The 21,192-nt window shown below is 43.0% G+C and overlaps 1 protein-coding gene across 1 annotated transcript in view; it reads left to right on the forward strand.

The window, feature by feature from the left end:
* nr5a2 (nuclear receptor subfamily 5, group A, member 2) overlaps positions 1 to 21,192 on the forward strand; it is a 68,254-nt gene that overhangs the window by 38,169 nt on the left and 8,893 nt on the right. The window contains exons 5-6 of the mRNA XM_084355382.1: positions 961 to 1,080; positions 5,396 to 5,543. Coding sequence (XP_084211508.1) covers positions 961 to 1,080; positions 5,396 to 5,543 — 268 coding nt within the window. The remainder of the gene's footprint in view (positions 1 to 960; positions 1,081 to 5,395; positions 5,544 to 21,192) is intronic.

Below are 21,192 nucleotides of genomic sequence, written 5' to 3' on the forward strand. Positions count from 1 at the left end.
CTGCCTCAGCTTCCCAAGCTCACCTGGCGGCTCCCTGGGAGCCGGCGGCTGGCATTCAGGAAGAAGAAAAAATGGCTACTTAATCATTATCATCTGTGGAATCACTCAGAAACTGCTGGCAATGTGCAAACAGATAAACCTGGCAACATTGTTAAATCGGGCACGTAGCAAAGTGCTTAACTGAGTGTGGAAAGGTTCACATGAGAAAGCTTTAGAGTGTGTGCAGGGGACTTTTGAGCTTTGTTTAAGGTTGAAAAAACATTTTCTGAGGTGAACTGATTGACCTGTGAGCAGGCTTACCTTGCAAACAGCTGCCTGTGATATTTTCAAAAGGGCTCATCTTTTTGTTTAGAGGGTGGGATGCTCGATTTGGCGTTTGCGTGAAAGCTTTAAATGTTTTAATTCACACAAATATAACAGGATGTATAACTGTAACTATTTGTTCAGCATTCGAATTTCATAATGATTTCATCCAACAGCTTTTTAATAGACATTGCTTGTATTTAAAAAAGAAGCAACTTACAGAAAACCAGTACAATTACCTTCTTAGAGGTGAATTTGTATGCATGTAATCTGATAAATTACAACTGATAAATTATAAATTGGGTTATGTAGGCAAAACAAAAAAAAAAAGGAAAACCTAATCATCAAAGTCATACCGGAGAGCCAGAGATATCTTCCCTTTCAAACCCTGCTGCTTGCATTACCCACAATGCAACCTGCCACTGAGTGACATCACTGGAGACAATTTATCAGATTACTTGCAGTTTCCTCTGGAGCCACAAAAGACTTTATGGTGCTTTGTTTTTTTGACATTTTAAGGTGTAAATTTGGTGGAGTTACCCTTTAAACCACAAACACAGCTCCTTGTGTCTCTCTGTGAGTTTTCAGTCATCCTGAGTTGTTTTCTAACCTCCAGAAAAGTCAAATGTTTGACCTGATGTATTTTTTTCACACCAGGTGGACGACCAGATGAAGCTGCTGCAGAACTGCTGGAGTGAACTCCTCATCCTGGACCACGTCTTCCGGCAGGTGGTGCACGCCAAGGAGGGCTCCATCCTATTGGTCACTGGCCAGCAGGTGAGTTGGTTACACCTTTTACCTTTTTTCTTTTTCCTCAAAAACAGTGCCAACCATACAAGATTTGCTCCCTAGGGGGCTCTGCGGCAGCTCCTCAACATTTCCTTTAAAGCCTTATTGATTCATGCAGCCACATGAGTCACCACTTCATTAAAAATAGATTATGCTTAAAGATAAATACTAATGTCACCAGAATAATCAATACATTTTTTCTCCGACAGTGAAAACATAAAGCACTCACGTGCTGCAGCACAGTGGTGGAGGGATAAAAAAAAGTGTGTTATCTTGTTTTCTTGGGGCCTTTGAGCAAGTTAGTGGAATGGAGGTCCTCAACGCATCAGGATACAGTGATACTCTTTCCTGTTGCTTCACACTCTCCAAAAACACACGGTCAAACAGTGAACGCATAAACCCAGAGCACGCAGTGAAGACCTCCACAACGCTCAGTGATTTTTATAATCTCATGCACACAAAAAGACATGAAACTGCTCATCGTGCCTCTGACCAGTAGCATGGCTGTCAGTGGGATGAGAAGTCATAAATGATTGATTGGCCGGCTCTCCAAAACATTGCTCTTCAACAAAATGTTTTACAACAAAAGGCGCTGGTATAAATATTGAAGCAAGGCAAGTGCAGCATATACAGGGAAGTCCTGCTTTAATTCCACGATTCTGACTGGAGACAAGGTCAGATTTTCAGAATATGTGATGAAGGGCTGCCTGTGGTAAATAAACATCAGTAGGTCTAGTGGTGAATAGTACAAACTGGGGTAAATTGTACTATCATAGTCAAAGTGTTCACGCCAATATACACTTTCTTAAATTGGTTCTAGTTTGGCAGCATCAACGAGCCAATCTAGATTAACTTGATGCAGAGGAGGGTGGTGATGATTAAATGAAAAGATGGAGAGAAAAATAAAGAAAAGTAAGGAGGATGAGCCAAAGAGAAGGCGATATATTGGGTTAACAGGTGGTGGAGAGTGAGAGAAATGATGGAGGAGGTCAGAGATAGAGGAGTGTGGACGCACAGTGAGGACATAACAAGGGTGGAGAGGAAAGAAAAGAGGAGTGAGAGACACTGAAGGAAGCAGAGGGCAAAGGAGAAGAAGGGATATCGGTGGCAGAGAGGAGGGGAAAGCGAAGGAAGGTAGAGAAGGAGCGAAAGACAAGGTGGCAGAAAGAAAAGAGAAGGAAGACAACATGGAAAAAAGAGAAAGAAGAGACAAAAAAGGTGGTAGGAGACAAGGATGGAGAAAGAAGGACATGAAATGAGGAGAGGATGAGGCGTAGAGGACGAGGCAGTTCGAAGAGTCCAGAGTGGTGAGGAGGAGGAGGAGGAGGAGGAGGAGGAGCTGATAATCAGGGGAGGCACAGGACGGCAGTTTCGTTTGCATACATCGGCTAATGAACAGCTGGTGTTGGGGGTGGGGTGTGTGTGTGTGTGTGTGTGTGTGTGGCTCTGAAACAGTTCATTATTTCCTATTATTCTCTGCCTGGCCAGGGGTGACAGCGCATTGATAACACTAGGGATATTTAGAAACGCAGTAGCAGCATCACCTAAAGCAAATGCTACACACACACCACACACACACACACACACACACACACACACACAGAACAAACCACATAATGACTGTTGCATTGTGGGCTGGGCGTATTGTTCTATAGAATGAGTGTGATTATCCACTCGTTGCACTGCATCCTGGTCTGTCTCCTGCTTACCAAAACTGGTGTCCTTGTCCAAAAGTTTTTGCTCAAAGTTTTTGAAGATGTGGCTCATAACAAAAGTCTCGACACTCTGTGTTAATATTTTTATTAATAAAGTTTAAGTTGATTAAGTTTGTGTCGGGAACAACTTAAATCTCCTGGCAAATATTTTCAGTTCTTTTTTTAAAGATTTGTTCAAATGGAAATTCGGACAGATGTGTTCTCCTCTTTTGCTTTGAATCAAGCCGTTTCTTTGCTCTCATCCGTCACACGCTGCACTCATACTGACCTTTGAAAAGAAATCCATGGAACCAGCAGATTTACCGTTGTGGCCTGTCAGTCTGTTTCTGTCTTGGTCTTTCTCTTGCCCTTCTGTTCCTCACTTGCTAATTTCTCTTTTTCTTATTTTCTCTGAACTGCTGCACGTCATCATGTCACCAACAGCAGAGAGAAATGGCCATGAGTGTTTTTTTTTTTTTTTTTCATTTTGGACAGAAGAAAGGAGGCTTTGCTGTATCCTGTCATAGGATCAAACGCACAGTGCATCACGAGCAAATGTGTGCAAGCATGAAATGACAAAGATCGGACTGAACTGTTGAATGATTAAGCAAGGCCTTGCAACTTGGCAGCCGGTTTTCGGTATGAAAATCCTGATATTTTGATAGCACAGCGCTCCTGGTGTACATGAAATTCAAATGATGAAGAAATGCAAAAACAGACGTTCCTCGGTCAGTCGCAGATTTCTGTGCTTTCAAACAAGGTACATTTGCACACGCATCGAAGCCCCCCTGCGCATCAAACCGATCTCACCTTCCATACTCATCTTTAATGTTCTGCTTCGATTGTTAATCGTATTCATGATGGGTTAAGATTTGAAGGTTTATTCATATATTTACTCTCTATATCTCTCCAGGAGGTATAATAAAGTAGTATTGATTGATTGACTGATACGCAGGTCACCAGGGTTAGTGCTAAGTCTGCTATAGTGACATTATAGCTTTTTTTTCTTCTCTCTTTTTACTTAAGGCTAGAAGGCAATAACCCAAGGCATCGCCATCAACAGTCCAATCATTCAATGAAGTTATTTCATGCACAGTTGATTTTATGTAAATTGATTGACACCTTGGAGGGGGGGGGGGGGAGTGTCTGCTTTTCTCTGAGTCATAACTCTTACCATCTCGAAGGTGGGAAGAAGGAGAGAGAGCGGGACAAAGGAGTTAAGGATTAACTGGGAGAGAGGTACAGTAGTGTGATAAAAGAGAAGGGAAAGGAAAAAAGGAGGGAAGAAGACAGGAAAAAAAGGAAGAACGTGGTGTATTGTTAGCATTTCCTTTGCTTTGACCCTTCTCCTCTTTGAACAGATGAAAAAGCAGCTCCAACCATACTATTTACACGATAAATAAATTCCATATCCAGGGGTGTTTTTAATTGCAAATAGGGGCTCACAGGGACCCTCTTCTTCCCTGAGCTTTAGGAACTGCGCACGCCAACATCTACCTTCCCCTGCAAACCCTCGCACAGTCAATTATGGTAATGAATTGTCAATAAATATAAAAATTTAATATGGTCCTGCTTACTTTGAGTGGCAGCTAAGGACTTGCCTCCCAGACAAATGTGCTGTGGCTGCAGATATGAGGTGCACCTGAAAAAAAGAGTGAGCGTGTGTGTTTGACCCAAAAAAAGATGGGTTTGTGAGAATCTATCTATCTATCTATCTATCTATCTATCTATCTATCTATCTATCTATCTGTTTATCTATCTATCTATCCGTTTATCTATCTATCTATCTATCTGTTTATCTATCTATCTATCTATCCATTTATCTATCTATCTATCTATCTGTTTATCTATCTATCTATCTGTTTATCTATCTATCTATCTATCTATCTTATCTTGTGTTTTGTCATGTTTCAGCATGCATGTTTTGTTTTGCAGTAAAACAGAAAACAGAGAGAGAAATCAAATCTGGCAGGTCGAGTCAGCTGGAGGTGAACTCCCATGCTCTCTTCATGTGCCCACAGCATGTCGTCATAAAAAAACTGTTAAACTGCAAAAAGCTACCGCCTGCAGCTTTTTTTCTTTTACTCACACTCACACTCTGACAGACAGACCAAAGCTTTTGACTCCATGTTGAGAGTGCAGCAGCGCAGGTACAGGAAAATAAAATCATTAAATGATTAAATGAAGCTCATGGTGGTGATGTGGAAATAAACCTTAAATGGGCATAGATAAACTACCCCCACCAATAAATTAAACCAACTGATATAATAAGCAAGAGAAGGGAAAGCTAATGAGTATGTGGATACTGTGAAAGCATCAAAACTGTGCCTTCAAACAAGCCATCAGGACTTCCGTTACAGTGTGATGTCATAAGGTTTCAGCCCCCAACTTTGGCCATGTCCCCAGCACAGCTTTTACTGCAAAAATACCAGCAGATGTGGAAACATGGCAGGTGTACCTGCTCAGTTTATTCCTTTTAGTAAAGCGTGTAAATATTTTCTAGTTGACACCCAAAATGAAAGTATGAACCTGAAAATGATAATGATGTGTGACCTTTAAACTTTGGTGTTGAACTTCTCCTTGCATCCCCCTCTCATTACTTATTCCAGGTGGACTATGCAGTGATTGCATCACAGGCAGGAGCCACCCTCAACAACCTGTTGAGCCACGCCCAGGAGCTGGTGGCCAAGTTACGTTCGCTCCAGCTGGACCAGCGGGAGTTCGTCTGCCTCAAGTTCCTGGTCCTTTTCAGCCTGGGTGAGTTTCTGAAAGCCCTGAAGCTGGAAGGTTAACGGGGATGTACAGTAAAAGAAGGAATAGCCTGAGAATTCAAGAAATTTAGGAAGTTCGTCTGCCTTTTGAGGGACGTAAGTAATCCCAAAGTCACTGCTCCTGAGGTGGGAGTAGTGGTTGAAGATCAAAGTGATTTAATGTGATAGAGAGACATAGGAACGATGGGGGAGAAATGGATGGAAGAAGGGAGGAGGGGCAAAACAGGTTCCTGGAACTAGTAAAAGATCTATAGCTGGCTAAGGGAGGAGGTGGAAAGGAGGAAAGGAAGGAAGAGGAGAGGAGGTTGGGAGGGGAGGAAGAAAGGGACCAGTGGTCTAGACGGGACAAAGAGAAAGTGAGGGATGCAGGAAAGAGGGGGGGGGGGGGGTTGGTGCTCAAGCTTTTGCACACAACTATGCATTTTATGCAAAACAATTGTGAATAAAAGCTTAATAAGTTTAGGTTAATATACTTTTTGGCTTTAGATGGTCACCTCCAAGTCTTATGACTTAAAAATAAATAATTGGCAGGACCAGCAGCAAATCACACCTACCTGTGCCTGCAGACTACTGAAGGAATAAAGGCATTTTGTTTCGCATTGACACATAGAAAGAAGCCAAGAGGTGAGCTGGTTATTGCACAACATGGAGAGTTGGAAGGGAATGGGGGTGATTTTTATATATATATATATATATATATATATATATATATATATATATATATATATATATATATATATATATATATATATTTATCAAATCAAAGGAGATTTTTTTTCTGCGATTGAGCTTTGTAGGATCGGAAAGGAAAGGAGGGAGTTGGGAGGGATCGAGATCAACTGAGGAGGGGAGGAAAGGATGAGATAGAAGGATGATGAAGTGGAAGAGAGTGGTAGGCAGGTACTGTGAAGCATTTTGGATGGACCGGCGGGAGGGAGCTGAGGCAGGGAAGAGAGAGGGAGCATGGGATTTTGAGAAGGGAAGTGGAGGGATAAGTAGCCAAATGAGTTACGGGATGAAGAGAAGGGGGTACACTGATGTGTGTGTATGTCATTGTGTGTGTGTTCAGATCCCAAAGCTGCTCTCCGTTCTCTAAGCCGAGGTCAGACATTGCCAGGAGACTGTCATATCTGTCTCTTTCTTAACAAGTCTGCAACAAATGGCCTCTGAGGAATACACACATACACACACACACACACACTCAACCAAATCTACTTTAACATCCCACACTCCTGAAGCCAATGATGTTAAGGTAGCTCCGGCCTCTCTATGGCACTGAGAGCAACAGTGGCATACATATGATGAATATTTACCCCATCCTTAGCTCCCCCTCCCTCCATCCATCTGTAATTCACATGGGTCACTCTTTCACTTGTTTACCTCCTTTAAACAAAGAAAGAGGGAGTAATGAACTGCTAGGCGCACACACACACACACACACACACACACACACACACTGAGGTGATCAGGCAGGATTAATGTTTGTGTTAGTGTTTGTGGTATAGCGAAGAAAGAGGGAGGGATGGGGAGGATTGCAGCGGAGTATGTGTATGCGGGTGTGTGGCGGGGGTTGATGCTGGGGCTCAGGGTCTAAATAATTTGGCAGAAACATCATCCATAATGAAAGGCTCACCTGAGGGATGTGTATCGCCCCCGGCAGTGCCTGTTCTCCGGCGTGCCCAGGCCTCCCGCAAAAGAAGCCCGACACAGACGCCGTAGAGCCGGCTGAGGGGATCAGTGTTGGAGGTGGGGGTGCGGGGGGAGGGGAGGGGCTTGAGTAATGTAAAGCCAGGAGAATTCATCTGATTAATATCACACACAGCTGAACAGAGATGTGTGTGTGATTGGCTGTTAGGAGGCAGATGAGATACATACATTTACCTGAGGGAAAGTGCATAATGTGTGTGGTAATGAAGAAGCGTGTGTGTGTGTGTGTGTCTACTGTGTGTATGTTCACACAGCTGCTTTTGAACTACAAGCAGAGGCAATTAATAAGGATTGTAGTGAAATGAGGCATGAAAGTAGCTCTGCACCGACCGCTGAACTGTAAATCGAGACTAGCAATTTTTTTTTTCCTAGGATAGAATCATCCAGACTAAAGCAAAGATACCTGATGGATGGGCGGGCCAGGTTTGGACAATAATGTATGATGTCCGAGTTCAGGTTGGGTTCTGTCACGCCGTTGGCACGGTGCTTTCATCTTCTTTTAGTGAAAATATAGTGTAAGAGTAAATAAATACAGTATTAAAACTAGAGACCATCTTGCGATTGGCTCAGCCGCGATGACAGTCAACATGTCACGTCCTGACCCATGACTACTCAGTAGTGATTACTACATTATTACATGAGACTAAACCCATCTTCAAACTGGGCTGCAACGTGCGCTGTCACAGTGACAAAATCTGTCCACAGGCAGGCAGACAGACAGACAAGGTGAAAAGATGTTATATGCTGTTAATATCCACAGACAGAAAGGACATATAAACACCTGGCACTGTCTGTCATGGGGCAATATGTCTGGTTAGGTGCTAAAATTTGGCATTTACATGGCAATGCTTTGAAAGCAGCACAGAGGGTACTTCCAGTAAGCAAACAATCAAACCAGGGTTACTAATCTCTTGGACTTGGTAAGGTTTGGACAGAAAAATGCCGCCCGAGCTGCACTCCAAACACAGCTAATTTAAAGTCCACCCCAGATGTCAGAGACGTTTGTTTGCAGTGATTAGATGGACAAACATGACTTTCCGTTACCATCCCAAGGAAAAAAACATCAATAATGGAATGTATTCAGTATGACACCGGTTTGATACTGGAAACTACTGTTTGTTGTACTTTACTGCTGCTGCTGATACTGGAGACTGGATTTTTCCTAACTTTCTTCTCTTGATTAACTTTAAACATGATCTTTCTCTAACCTTAAATAAATGTTTAATTAGCCTTACTGTAAACATACATAATCATATGTATATTTTAATCGTAACAACAATTTTGCTAAATCATCCAATATCGGTGTTCCTGTCTGGCTCTTTGTCCCTCTTTTTCTTTCCCTGTCCATCTGTTTGTGACTTGATCTTTCTCCTCTACCTACAGTCCTCTCTCTCTCCTCCTGTAGATGGACAGTCAGTCACCTCCTCCCTGCCAAAGGAGCTCTCAGTTAAGCCAGTTGTCGATAAAGACAGGGATATAGATGTCACTGCGGCTGAGAGTAGACACTTGTCCTGATCAGTTCGTGTGTGTGTTCTCAGAGTGAAACCTCCTGTTTTCTCAACTTTATTTTTCTATTTTCCCTTTGTCAATCTCTCTTCATCTCTCTTTCCTCTCTCTCTGTCCCCTGTCACTTTTTGCCTGTCTTAAATGAAGGCTTTCCCCCTCTGTCAAGGAAGAGATTATCACTCTAAGAGCATTGATCTCTTAAGTGTTGGTAAGACTTCGAGCGATGATTGTGTGTGTTGGCCATTGAGCTAGAGACGCACAAATCGGCAGGGAGAGGGAGAGTGAGTGCTGCCTGGGTCAGAGTTCAGTAAAGGATTACTACTAGTTGTTGTGAAGTGTCAGAACACTGTTAATGGGCCTTTGATTTCCTTTAAAAGGCTTAAGGACCTAATACAAAGACTGACAGGTTGTTTTATCTATGACCAGATGACACGGAGGTGAGAAATGGGTCACAAGTTCAAATTCAGGCAGAGGAACGTGAAAAAAAGACTTTGTTGTTCGTACCTTTTTACTACCAGCAGGAATGTGTCCTAAAATGTGTAAGATATTGGGGATATTGTCCTGCTTGAAGCTGCTTAAAGAGAAAAAAAAAGGGGGAAAAAAGCAATGCGAGTTAGTAAGTATGTCCTGATGCATGCCACCACACAGATAGTTTCCATACTGGCAAAGCAGATGCAGTGACAGAGGTCACAGAGTGTTCAGCCAGCAACCAGTTAACCCAGCTCCACAGGTCAGACCCCATCAGGTGTAATTGGGTGAGACAGGGGCTGCCGGTCCTTGTCAGCCGAGAGGAGAACCAGAGTAGCTGCCAGACCAGCGCAGGGTGGTAAATGCTCCCAGCGGAGAGAGCAGATTTGTGGACATAGCCCTAAATAATGCTCCCATATTGAAGCCCTTAGAGTGAACAAAGCCAGTGAAAAGCAGTAAAAATGTGGAGACTTTAGGCTCGTGTTCAGTTCTAGTGAAGGTTTATTTGAAGAAATAACATTGGTTGCTCAGTCAAATTGGTGTAAACATGCTTAAAATGTAAGACTGTAAAAAACTGTATTATGCATACATTTTTAATTTTGTGGATTACACTACCATAAGTGTTTCAATCTTTATTCTGGAACCACCTGTAATAGCGTGCACGTTTATTTGAACTAATCATTTCAGAAATAAGGCTGCAACTGAATTTCATCACTGACTAATCTGCTGATTATTTTCTCAATTAATCATTTAATTATTTGACGCAATATGTAGGAAATAATGGCCCTGACAAGCTGATGTATTCAGATTGCTCGCTTTGTCCGACCAAATCCTTCAAGTTTAATATCAAAAAGTCAAAGAAAACTGTGAACATCTTTTAAAGTGGAACTATTTAATTTTTGGAGTCAAGTAAATGATTGATAGAATAATAGTTGCAGCTTGAGCATCAAGTGTCTAAAACAGACACACAGTTGGTGCCTGAAAATTGCTGGTTAGGTTAAAATTATATGCGGTTTAATATATCTCAAGATGACAGAATCACAATATAAAGCTAAATAATACAATTAAATAAATCTTCAAAATGCGATGAAAGGTCAGGTTGGCTGTTCTTTACTCAGGTCGCTGATCAGAAATCAGTAGTGTTGTTCTTTTAATAAGAAACCAAGACAGCCCGTGATTCAAGAGCTGCCTCAGCACCACATTATCTGTCTGTCAAGTGATTAGTCAGCCTCTGAGGTTGGAGTTTAGAGACACCCACCTATCCATCCCTCCCGCCCTCCATCCCTCACCATCCATCCAGCCCCTCTGCATTGTCTCTTCTCTCATTGCTCTGCCCTCTCGCTTTTTTTCACATCCATCTTGGTATGCCTCGATCTATCACAACTCCATCCTCGCATCTGCCTCCATCGCCTCCTCGTTTATCTTTGCCCACGTCTGAACCGCCATTTATCTCTTTTCCTCCCTCCCTAAACTTTCCCTCCACCCCCTTTTTCCCTTAAATGTCTTAACTACAGTAATTTAGTAGAGTCTCCATCTTGAGATCATTGTCTCTAAATCAAGTCACTAAATAATTGATTTTCTGCAACAAGTGGCATGATTCTGTAAAAGTGTTCATATAATATCTTAAAGTCGTCAATTCCCCCAAATTTTTTAAAATATTTTTTTTAAAACAAGTCAAGATTTCCCATCTTTCTTTATTGCACTGACCCACCTCTCTAGTTACCTTTCCCTTCCTGCACTTCATCAACCCCCTGCACCACCCAGACTCCTATGCTAGGATGCATCTCTCATTAGCATGTTTAGCGTGCCACACACTGAAAGCAGACTTTTTCTGTTTTGTGCACCGCGAGGTCAGACACCAATCTGCTGACAACAACACAAACACAGCAACGTGATTAACCTTGATGAAAAAAGACAAGTGTTCTCTCTCTCTCCCTCCCTAAATCTTTATCATATTTTTCTCTACACACAATGAAAGGAAAAAAAACCCCACATAATTCCCAGACAGGTACGTCCTAATTAAGCAACAGCCGAGGCTGCTCAGAATCAATGCCCTGATCCCTGGCCAGCGAGCGAGGGAGCTGGCTAATTCATGCACACCGCCCTCCCTCTCCCCCCATAAAGCCTGGCAAATATTCATTTCCTGAAATGAACCGAATCATTTAGAATTTGGTCGGGGATTGATTAACATCTGGGAGGCGGCGACGGTTCAATATTTATACCCATGGAGACCGACACAGGGGCCAAATAGTGGAGCATAAAACCGGAACAACGCTTTACAACTTCATAATAGCAACATAATTGGTTCTTTTTCATGCTGCTTGCTGTGTGGGACCCAAGCTTTGCGCTGGGCTGTAAGTCAACAGAGTGTGTACCTTTGACCTGATCAATACATGAATGAATGGTCAGTGTGTGTATGAGTTGTTAGGCTCAAGCCTACGGGAGGCTTTGAATCAATCTCTCGTGCTCGCAAGAGGGATCAGGACACGTACGGCTCGGCGAGTAGAGCATGTACATGTATTTTACATTTTTTACAATGCAAAAAAAAAAAAATGTCTTAATATAAGTAATCAGCTGAGGAAATTTCATGGTGATAATTATTAGATAGAATTTGTACCTTATTTGCCTATAGTGTCTCCCCTTCCTATGTGAAGTTTTACAATTGAGATGTTATTTCTGCCATACTGAGAAAAGACACGTGCGTGACAGGTGGCACAAATCAGGCTCCGTAGTGCGTTTGCCTGACTGATGTTTGTGTGTCCCACAAATTACAGACTCAGTGACTGGATTGGTGCAATGGCAGCAGTAATGGAAAATACAGTAGTGGTGATTGCAGTGGGGCTAAGACAATAAATGTATATATAAGGTTCATAAAGTGCAATCCATGCACAGAGCGGCTGCATCTAGTGCTTTTTCATCACTCTGTTTTGAAACTTGGCGAAGTGCTCGGCAAACATGTGCTGATTGAAAAGTATTGGACTCTCATCTTTCAAACAAATCTTTTTACCCACATCAGCTCCCGTCGGGCATCATTGTGGCCGAAGGAAACAAACAAAAAAAAAAACCGATTTGCTCAAACTTTGTCCCCGACAGAAGAGATAAACCCAGCTAATCATGTTTGAGTGTCCTGACTTTTCTTTCATCTTATCAGGCGTAGGTTGGAGTGTGCCCTAACGCAATGAACCTAATACTTGTGCCTATTTTCTGTCAATTTTAGCCTAAGAAATCTAACATGGCGTTCAGTCGCTTCCTGATGCCAGCCGCCACTTTGTAGGGAATTCCATGTAATGAGGCTGCCTAAAAGGCTTTCAGACTTTATCAAGCAATAAAAGCTCCAGGTCTCCAGCCCGCCACTATTACCTGGCAATACTGCAGGCTGTTGTCATTAAGCAGCAGTTGCGGTGAGTTGTGGCAGTGCTGGGGATATTGAGGATCAGTGCCTCTCACCCTTGACCTCACTCCCCCTTTAGCCTTAGCCCTTATATCTCACCGGAGATACGTTACAGTTTCCAGATTGATTTCGACATTTCCCAGATTATCTCCCGAAGTATCTCTCCAATTTACAGCTCAGGTTTGCCTTCTTCTCTTCTCTTTTTAAGTCTTATCACATTTTTACAAGGCTTTGTATTGCATTTATGTTGACACTGTTCTTTATCTGGTTCCAGACAAGGCCAGTTATCAGGGAGTAAAGCAACATAATAAGGGGGGTTTGTTTAAAAGGGGATTGGTAAATTGACAGACCCCAGTATCAAGTGATAAATAAGTGATAAGACGAAAAGCCACATCATTGTTGTTCTCCATGAGGGATCTTGTAGATAGAGAGCATAGTCTACTACTGAGTCCTAACAATGGTAACTAGGGCTGCAGCTAATGATTATTTTTACTGTTGAGTAATCTGACAATTACTTCCCAATTAATGGATTAGTTGTTTGGTCTATAACATGTCAGAAAATTAGGAAAAAATGAGGATAATATGTTTTCAGAGACCAAGATTTCATCCTCAAAGGAATTTTTTCATCCACAACTCAAAGATTTCAGCTTACAGAAATAATCAGTTAAGCAATACATTTATTGCGGCTATAAAGGTAACATAATTAAACATTTATGGGGATTAACTACTCCTGTAAACCACAGTGAAATGAGACAGCAGACACAATGTGTCATATATAAAAATACAGATATGTCGGATCATATCTCCAGGTCTCCAAAGACTTAAGAACCAAAGTCAAGCCTAGTCTGCTGTAGTTAAAAAGTGCTATATCAACAATAAAATGTAAGCCTTATGGCATGGAAGTTTTAACTATTAGTTACCTACATTATCAATTCATTTTCTACCGTCCAGAGAGACTTTAAATGTGAACCACAGTACATCTCTCCAAAATCTTGAATTGTCTAAATTTTGACATTTGTATGATGTGCATGTTAGCACAGCAGAATAAAGAGGTATATTTGTTTTTCATAGCTTTTTCATGGCTGAAGATAGAACCAGAGAGACAGGGTTTTCAAATGTAGCAGGGAAAAAAACATTTTCACTGTCCCTCTGTAACCTTTAAGTTTGAACAGACAAATGGCCCTCTTAGTGTTTTAAAATGTTAGTACTTGTGTCTCAAAGACAGCCGGGAAACATTCTGTTTTCCTCAGAATAGCAGCTACCAACAACGTGTTTATTCATTTAATCTATAATGGACATGGAGGGCAGAGAGAAACGGTGCCAGGAGAATTTGTGCCCAGTTGCAGAGAAAGCACAGTTTACAGGGGACCATCAAAACACCAGTGTTGTCATTATTCTACATGTACTTATAATGATACGTTAAAGCAAAAAAACTTGTCTATTACCAGTCTAAGCAAACAATAAATGGAGTTACAATACTTTTGTTGTTTAAAAAACGCACTATCCATGCGAAAGTAATAAAAATCCAAAGCATGCAACTATATCACAACATAACGTTTCGGCAACAGTATGGGCCAACAGAGCAGCACTGCAGCAGCAACTTCTCTCGCCACCTACCAGTGATGTTACAGGAATAGCAACCTCTTAATGAATTTCAATGCCTTCACTCCCAGTAACAGTCCAAACACGTGCAGGCCTGCCCTGCACTCCTGCCTGAATATGGTGACATCTGCACGGTGGCAGTCGGATTTAATATACCTTTTAACTCACTGCCCCGCCAAAGTAATACAGGACATGTCCCCTAAACTTCTGCTCCCCTCCATCAATACACTCTCTAACTACCGTAGAAGTGGGTACAACCAGACAAATGCTCCTGTAAAAGTTTTTTCTAGCAAAGAAAAAACCTTTTCCTCCCTTCTTCCTCTTCCTCTGCTCCTCTCCTGCACTCCCATGTGGGGTGATTTAAGACGGCCAAGCTATGGAGAAACTGTTGCCCTCCATCTCTCCCCTCGTCCCCCCCTCCCTCTCATTCTACCTCTCCTTTGGCCTTATTACAGGCTGTCAGTTTATTATAAAACATTAGGAAAGCAGAGGGACACTTGCAGTTACTGTCCTATCGATCGGCAGGGATAGATTCTGTGATTTAGAGTCAGCCTCTGCTCGCGCCCTCCACATTCTCGGTCTCCTATTAAGGCACCGGCGCTTTGCTTTGGCTATTGATGTCTCAACATTAACAGTTACAAGCTGCTACAGAAAATCAATGTTCAACTTTTATTACCGACTGCATAACGCAGAGGACCTCCCGCCAGCTGGTACTTAGCAGTCAAAAGGAGGCGCGGATGGTCCACCCGGCACATCAGGTGTTTTCTAAGTGATATCTGCAGTAATATCAATCATATGTACAGCATATAGGGGCTTTCAGGGGCCAGTTGAGGGCCTAAGAGCTAAGGGTTACAACAAAGTAAGGTATAGCTCGCCAAACAAATTAGCATGTCAGTCTCTGTGCGTGGACAGAGACTTGAAAGCCAGACAGGCAGGGAAGTTTCTCTCTCATACTGGATAGTTTTTTCCACAGCGTGCCAAACATCTGCACTTTTCTTGAGTTTCTTTGAACGGCGCCGTCAAAACACACATACAGTAACACCACCTAAATGTCATCAAGCTAAAATACGATCAATCCCCTCAACCACCACCACCGACCAGCTATCCATCCATCATCAGCATCAACCTGGATGTGTGTGTGTGTGTTGTAACCCAGGTAGCATGGATCTAGAGCGGCTCAGGCCTCTAAAACATTTATGAGGGGCTACTGAGCAGCGGTACGGCAGCCCTTCTGGGACAAACAGCCCCTGGTCCTGTACTCTCAGTCCCGATCAATGGAACTGAAGTTCATTACACACACTTTTCAGGCGAACGGCGCAAAGGATTTTTTTTTTTTACCCTCCTCCTTCCCCGATCGTCAAGCAGCCCACCGCTGGGGCTGCATTACACTTGCTTGTTTACGTGACTGCGTGTTCAGGGGGAGACGGGGGCAGGGAATGTGTGTTAGTGTGCATTTGTGTGTGGAGTGTGTGTGTGTGTGTGTGTGTGTGTGTGTGTGTGTGTGTGTGTGTGTGTGTGTGTGTTTGAACAGGGGCTGCTCCCAGTGGCCAGAGCTTGAGGTTATCATTATGTACAGGTTGGTCCGCTGCAATGCTAATGCTAATGCATTCTCAGTGGTCGCAGCTTGGGTCCCAGCGCTGTGCTAGCTCGGTTGCTACTCCCCTCCAATTAAAGGCTGAGGGAGGTCTGTTCGGGGTAGGGAGGACAGGCCTGGGCTATCCAGGGCCCTGTAGAGCACAGGCTCACATTAGTCGAGGAATACAGACTCGGATAACAAATTGTGCAAACATCGGAGCGCTGCAGAAAATCCCACACTTGATTTGAATGATTTGTTGACTGGAGATCATCTATTCCCCGGCTGTGATTTCACGGAGCTTTACAATTTGTATAGAGGATTTATTGACTTTTGTTCGACATCACGTAACCATTCTGTTATCTCACTGACCTAGCTGGCTTCAAACTATTTGCACAACCTACTATTACGTTTGGTCGAGGTAGACATTAGCCATTTTAAACAGTCTGGTTATTTTATTGAGTCAAAAGGAATGATCTCTGGAGGATTGTAAACTAAGAAAGATAAACTTACAACAAATGTGAGCAATCGAAAGAGCATCAATGTTTCACTCACAGGCTGGAGATTTACAACAGCGAGATGTGTGTGTGTGGTTTACAGTGTTACATGACAGCAGGGAAAGAACAACTGCCACACTCATGCAGCGTATTGATCAGACTGCCTGCCTCAACCTTACTTAAACATTACATACAAACAGCAGCAAAGAGTTACACAACCATCCCCACGGAGCTCTCTAAACCGGTGATCACTCTCTCTTGGTTTCTTTTTCCTGCTCTCATGCACATTAGGAAGCCCTCACTGACACAAACACAAACTGCAGCCCCTCCGTATTTAAGTGTGTCATAGTTCAAATGGTCAAAAATATGTACAAATGCAATCAGAGCTGCTTTACATGCCCGGCTTGTCAATCATTTGCAAAGTCGTAAACATGAATGGCAGCCCTTCACTCCTTCAATCAATGTCCCGGTAGTAGCTACAGTATTATTAGTGCTGCGCCTGTCGTTTCCGCAGCAAAGACAAATCTTTATGACAAGACGTTTATAGGCACGATAGCTCATCATGATGTGTCATTAGTGTTACTCAGTGGACAATCATTACTTTACGCGCAATGTGGAAGACAAAGGCGTGGGATGAACTCAGATGGTTGAGCAAGATAAGAGGGATGTAACGCTGAACATGATCTAAAGAGACTTAATGCTCATTTAGGATACTACCATTTCTGATGTGCCTCACTTTGTAGTTTAAAAAAGTTTTTTTAGAATTAAATTCACGATTTGTTGCCGACTGACTTTACCCTCGCAAGCCTGTGAGCCTCCGCGTGAAAAAACGCAGGCGATTAGAGCAGAAGTAAAAATAATCCTCTACATTCACCTGCCGCCCTCATATTGAAAATGGAGCTCACTGGCATCACAGCCCTGCGCGGCATGCGGATTGTCAGCCATTGTGTTCCTGTGTGAATGTGTACAGTGCAGAGGCATGTGTCGAAACTATGGTGGTGGTAAGCTATATGGTAGTCAGGTGGCTGCTATAAGATTATACACCCTCTTTGCTCTTTGAGCATCTGTGTGTGTGTGTGTGAGTGTATGTGTGGACAATGTGGTTACAAGATACTTCTGGCAGGGCAGAGAACAGCGGAGCTTTAAGGTGATGTGTGTGTGCATGCTGTGGCGTGTGTGTGTGCGTAACCAGAGACAGTGATTAAACGTTTTAAAGCACAGATGATCCAACAGGTGCTCTGGCTCGCTGTCTCTTGTTCTCCCTCCCTCTCTCTCCCTCTACATTGAGCCCCCACCCACTCTGTGACCCCCTCACACCCCAACCATCGTAGCTCCTTTCTTGTCTTTTGTCCTGAAGGATATTTTAAGCAACAAAGCCTGTGAGTCCACTGTCTTACACACACATGTTGAGCATAGCTATTTCTTATGGTACATTTGAGGAAAAAAAAAAAGGGGGGGAAGTGTATTGCAATGGAAACCTTTAGAGCTGCTGGCAAATGTTAGAAACGAGCGTCAGGGAGCCAACACATGTTGAAACATAAGAGGGCATTAATCAATCAAGCTTCTTTTCACACACAAACCTACAGTACACACACATATATCATTAGAAAATGATGCTGTGTAATGTAAAGGAATATTCCACAGCACTGCCAGACATTCGTCATGCCAGCTCTTGGCCTGTGCAAGCTGCCCAAGAGCAAAAAGTTGCACTTTAGTGCCACCTGGCACTGATATCCATACAGCTACTGTTGGCATTACACTGTAAGCCTAAGATGCTTACAATGTTCTGCGATGAGAAGTTTTGTAGTCCCAAAACATTTCTGGAGCCTCACAGCAAAATAGCGTTGCAACAAACAAACAAAAAGCCCTATAATGGCTCCATACAGCTGGACTCATGTTATCCAAGTCTCTGGAAGCCCTAACATCCAAAATGGAAAGACATCATAAAAAGAGAGCAGTCGACTTAAAGATCAGCTGCAAGTTTGACGCCGACTGCAAACGTACATTCACGATTTTTTCTCAGCTGTTTCAGCTTCACTGTTAAATATTTTCGGGCGCAAGCTGGTTCTTTTCTAACTGATAAAGTTACCATCCAATGAATCCTGAGGGAAGTAAAACTCCAGGATCTTCACTTTTTCTTTCTCTTCATGTTCTGTTGTTTTTGGAATTTTACTCTCACAGTTAGAAATTGGGCCAAATGTGTAATGGAGGACACAAGAGCACAGACTGAGAAAGTCAATTTTGTCTCTAAACATTCTTCCAATAAAATTGGTAAAACTTTTAAACCACAGTGGGTGCAGAGCACAAAAAGACACAATCCAGACAAACACACTCCACAATATCTTTTTTATTAAGCAAGCCTCTTTGTGGTTTATCCTCAAAATTGCTCATTTCCTCTAATTTCCTTGTATTGTGCATTGAAAGTTCTGACATTCGGTGCAGTCGAAACATTCAGTAAAAACCCCGAGTTCTCTAAATCAAGTCCAGCTTTTGAGAGGCAGTGTGCAAACATGTCATCTTACATTAGCCCTGAGGGGAAGGAGAGAACGGCCACCGCCATCCAACGCTTTCGAATAAATTAAACCCCAATTTGCACTTAAGTTGACTCCGCTTGTCACATGACAGGGGACGAAAATCATACAGAGAACAAAGAAGTTAAAAGAGTGCGTGGAAAACATGCAGCACACTCTTTTCTTTAGTCCGCACTCTACCTGCTGGCTTCCATCATCAAATGAGAACGCAGCAGATGAGGAGGGAGAGAGTGGGGTAGATTTAAAAACGAGAGAGTGCAGAGGAGAGGAAGGAGAGAGAGAGAGAGAGAGAGAGAGGGAAAATGACGCTATGGATTAACTGTCCTTCATGCTGAAAATATACATCCCCAGGCGCCTGGCACTGAATTATTAATTCAAATTTGTCAGAGAAAGAATGAGAGAAATCTATTGACGGGGAGACGGGCCCTTTAATGGTCTCATTAAAGGGGAGGCTTCCCACACTAGGCACCTTCTGTACTGCTGCAGGAGTTTTCGGGGCAGTGGAGGGTCGGAGGGGGGTACTTGACCCCCCAATGATTTTCTGTCACTTTATCATAAACAAGAAAGGTTGACATGCCCCTCCACTCCCCACGCCCTCCCTCCACCACCAAACAAACCCTGTGTGTAATTAGCCAAGGGGTGCAAAAGTGCACTGAATGTAAACGAGGTTCACACGCATGCATCGATGCAGACGACACACACACACACATAATATGCTGCGCCTGCTACGACTGTTGCTGACAGGTACAAATGAAGTGAGAGGTAAGGTTGAGAAGAGCCTCACCCCACAGGTTCAGCCATATTGATTTCTAATTCATCAGAATTTTAATTTTTTTTCCCTTTCACTGCTCCTTAGATCATTTCCTCAGATTACACCCAACACAGCGACTTTTTGTGCGGATCGTTTCTCCAGTAGATTTGAGCCTGTCAGTCAAGTGTTAGCGTCATTAGCTGCATGTAGCTACATGACTGGAAGGTGTTTTGGTGAGGGGGTGTTAACTGTCCGTACAACCCAGACGGCATTAGGAAGGTGAGAGAGCAGGGACCTGTGGGTGCACCGCGCCGTCCGAGGTCGGCTCATTGAAAGGCATTTGGTTCCGCCTCCAGGGGGCCTAAAGAAGGGGGCAATAAGAAGCGGAGTGGGGGGCGAACTAGAGGGACCACAGAGGGCTAAGCACCAGGTTCATTGCTGATTCAAGTCTCAGTATCCCTCCGGCAAATGGATTTTCATAATGCTGAGACAATGTGATTTTTTTCTTGCCAGCAATATGACTTTTATCCCAGCGAGTCCGCAGCTTGTCTGATATGAACAGCTGCTAATGGGCCCAATTGACAAAAAGACTTAAAGCCAAGACCAAATAAAAAAAAAAATAATGCATTTAACAAGTAACAAAAGAGTGTACTTTTGTCCAAATTTTTGCTTAAAAAATTGCAACAAGAGAAGCAGAAAATTCTGATGTGAGAAGCTCGAACCAGGAAATATTTGGCTAGCTTGATAAATGTCTTAATTTGAGAATCAATTAGCAATTTCACTGATTATTTTTGTGATGATGAAGAAAAAATACAGAAAGGGAAAAAAAGTTAAGTAATAAATACTGTACTATGTAAAAAAAAAAGAAAAAGAAAAAAAAAAGATTAACTACCCCTTTAATACGTATTCCCACTGATATAATCCTCCCTGGCTGTGCCCATCTGTTGCAGCCCTCCAAGTCCATAATAACAGCCACAGCCAGGACCAACTGATACAGGATGTAAATTTGTTTTCCCCTTCACCTCAGGATAAATCCCCAGCACCTTCCAGCCAGCATAAGCAATGAGAGAAGCTTGTCTCCTTCCTGCTCCGAGCGCCTTTTCTCTTGTTTATTTTATCGGACCTAAGGCACTTTTCCCTTCCTCTCAATATCTCCCGACCTCTCTCCATCGCCCCGCCGAGCCCGCCAACCCGTCCTTGGGCGACAGAACTGAACCAGCCGCTACCTGTTTAGCTTAACAACAATAGCAACGTTGTCGGCGGAGGTTTAGATTTGACTTAATATATCCCCAACTGGACCATACCTGCTTAATTCTTTCATAGCCGCATGGCGTTTGGCCCCCCCAGTGGCTAAAGGGAGGGTTTGATGAGTCTGTGGGCAAATTGAGCCTTCATGCTTTATTCTGACACGCTGACAGTAACCCGTCCCCATTGGTGGCCTGTTGCCAGAGCCGGGAACTGTGAGACAGTTGTTATTATGCGTTGTTAGCGCAGAGGATATTTGGCCTCTGGACATTGGGCTCTATGTTAGCTTGAGGGCATGTAGCAACAGTATGTTACTGTATACGGATGAAATAAAGGGTCACTTTTCAAGATGAAGGGTCACTCT

This window comes from Pagrus pagrus (genome assembly GCF_965226575.1).
Source record: "Pagrus pagrus genome assembly, chromosome: 6".
NCBI lineage: Eukaryota > Metazoa > Chordata > Actinopteri > Spariformes > Sparidae > Pagrus > Pagrus pagrus.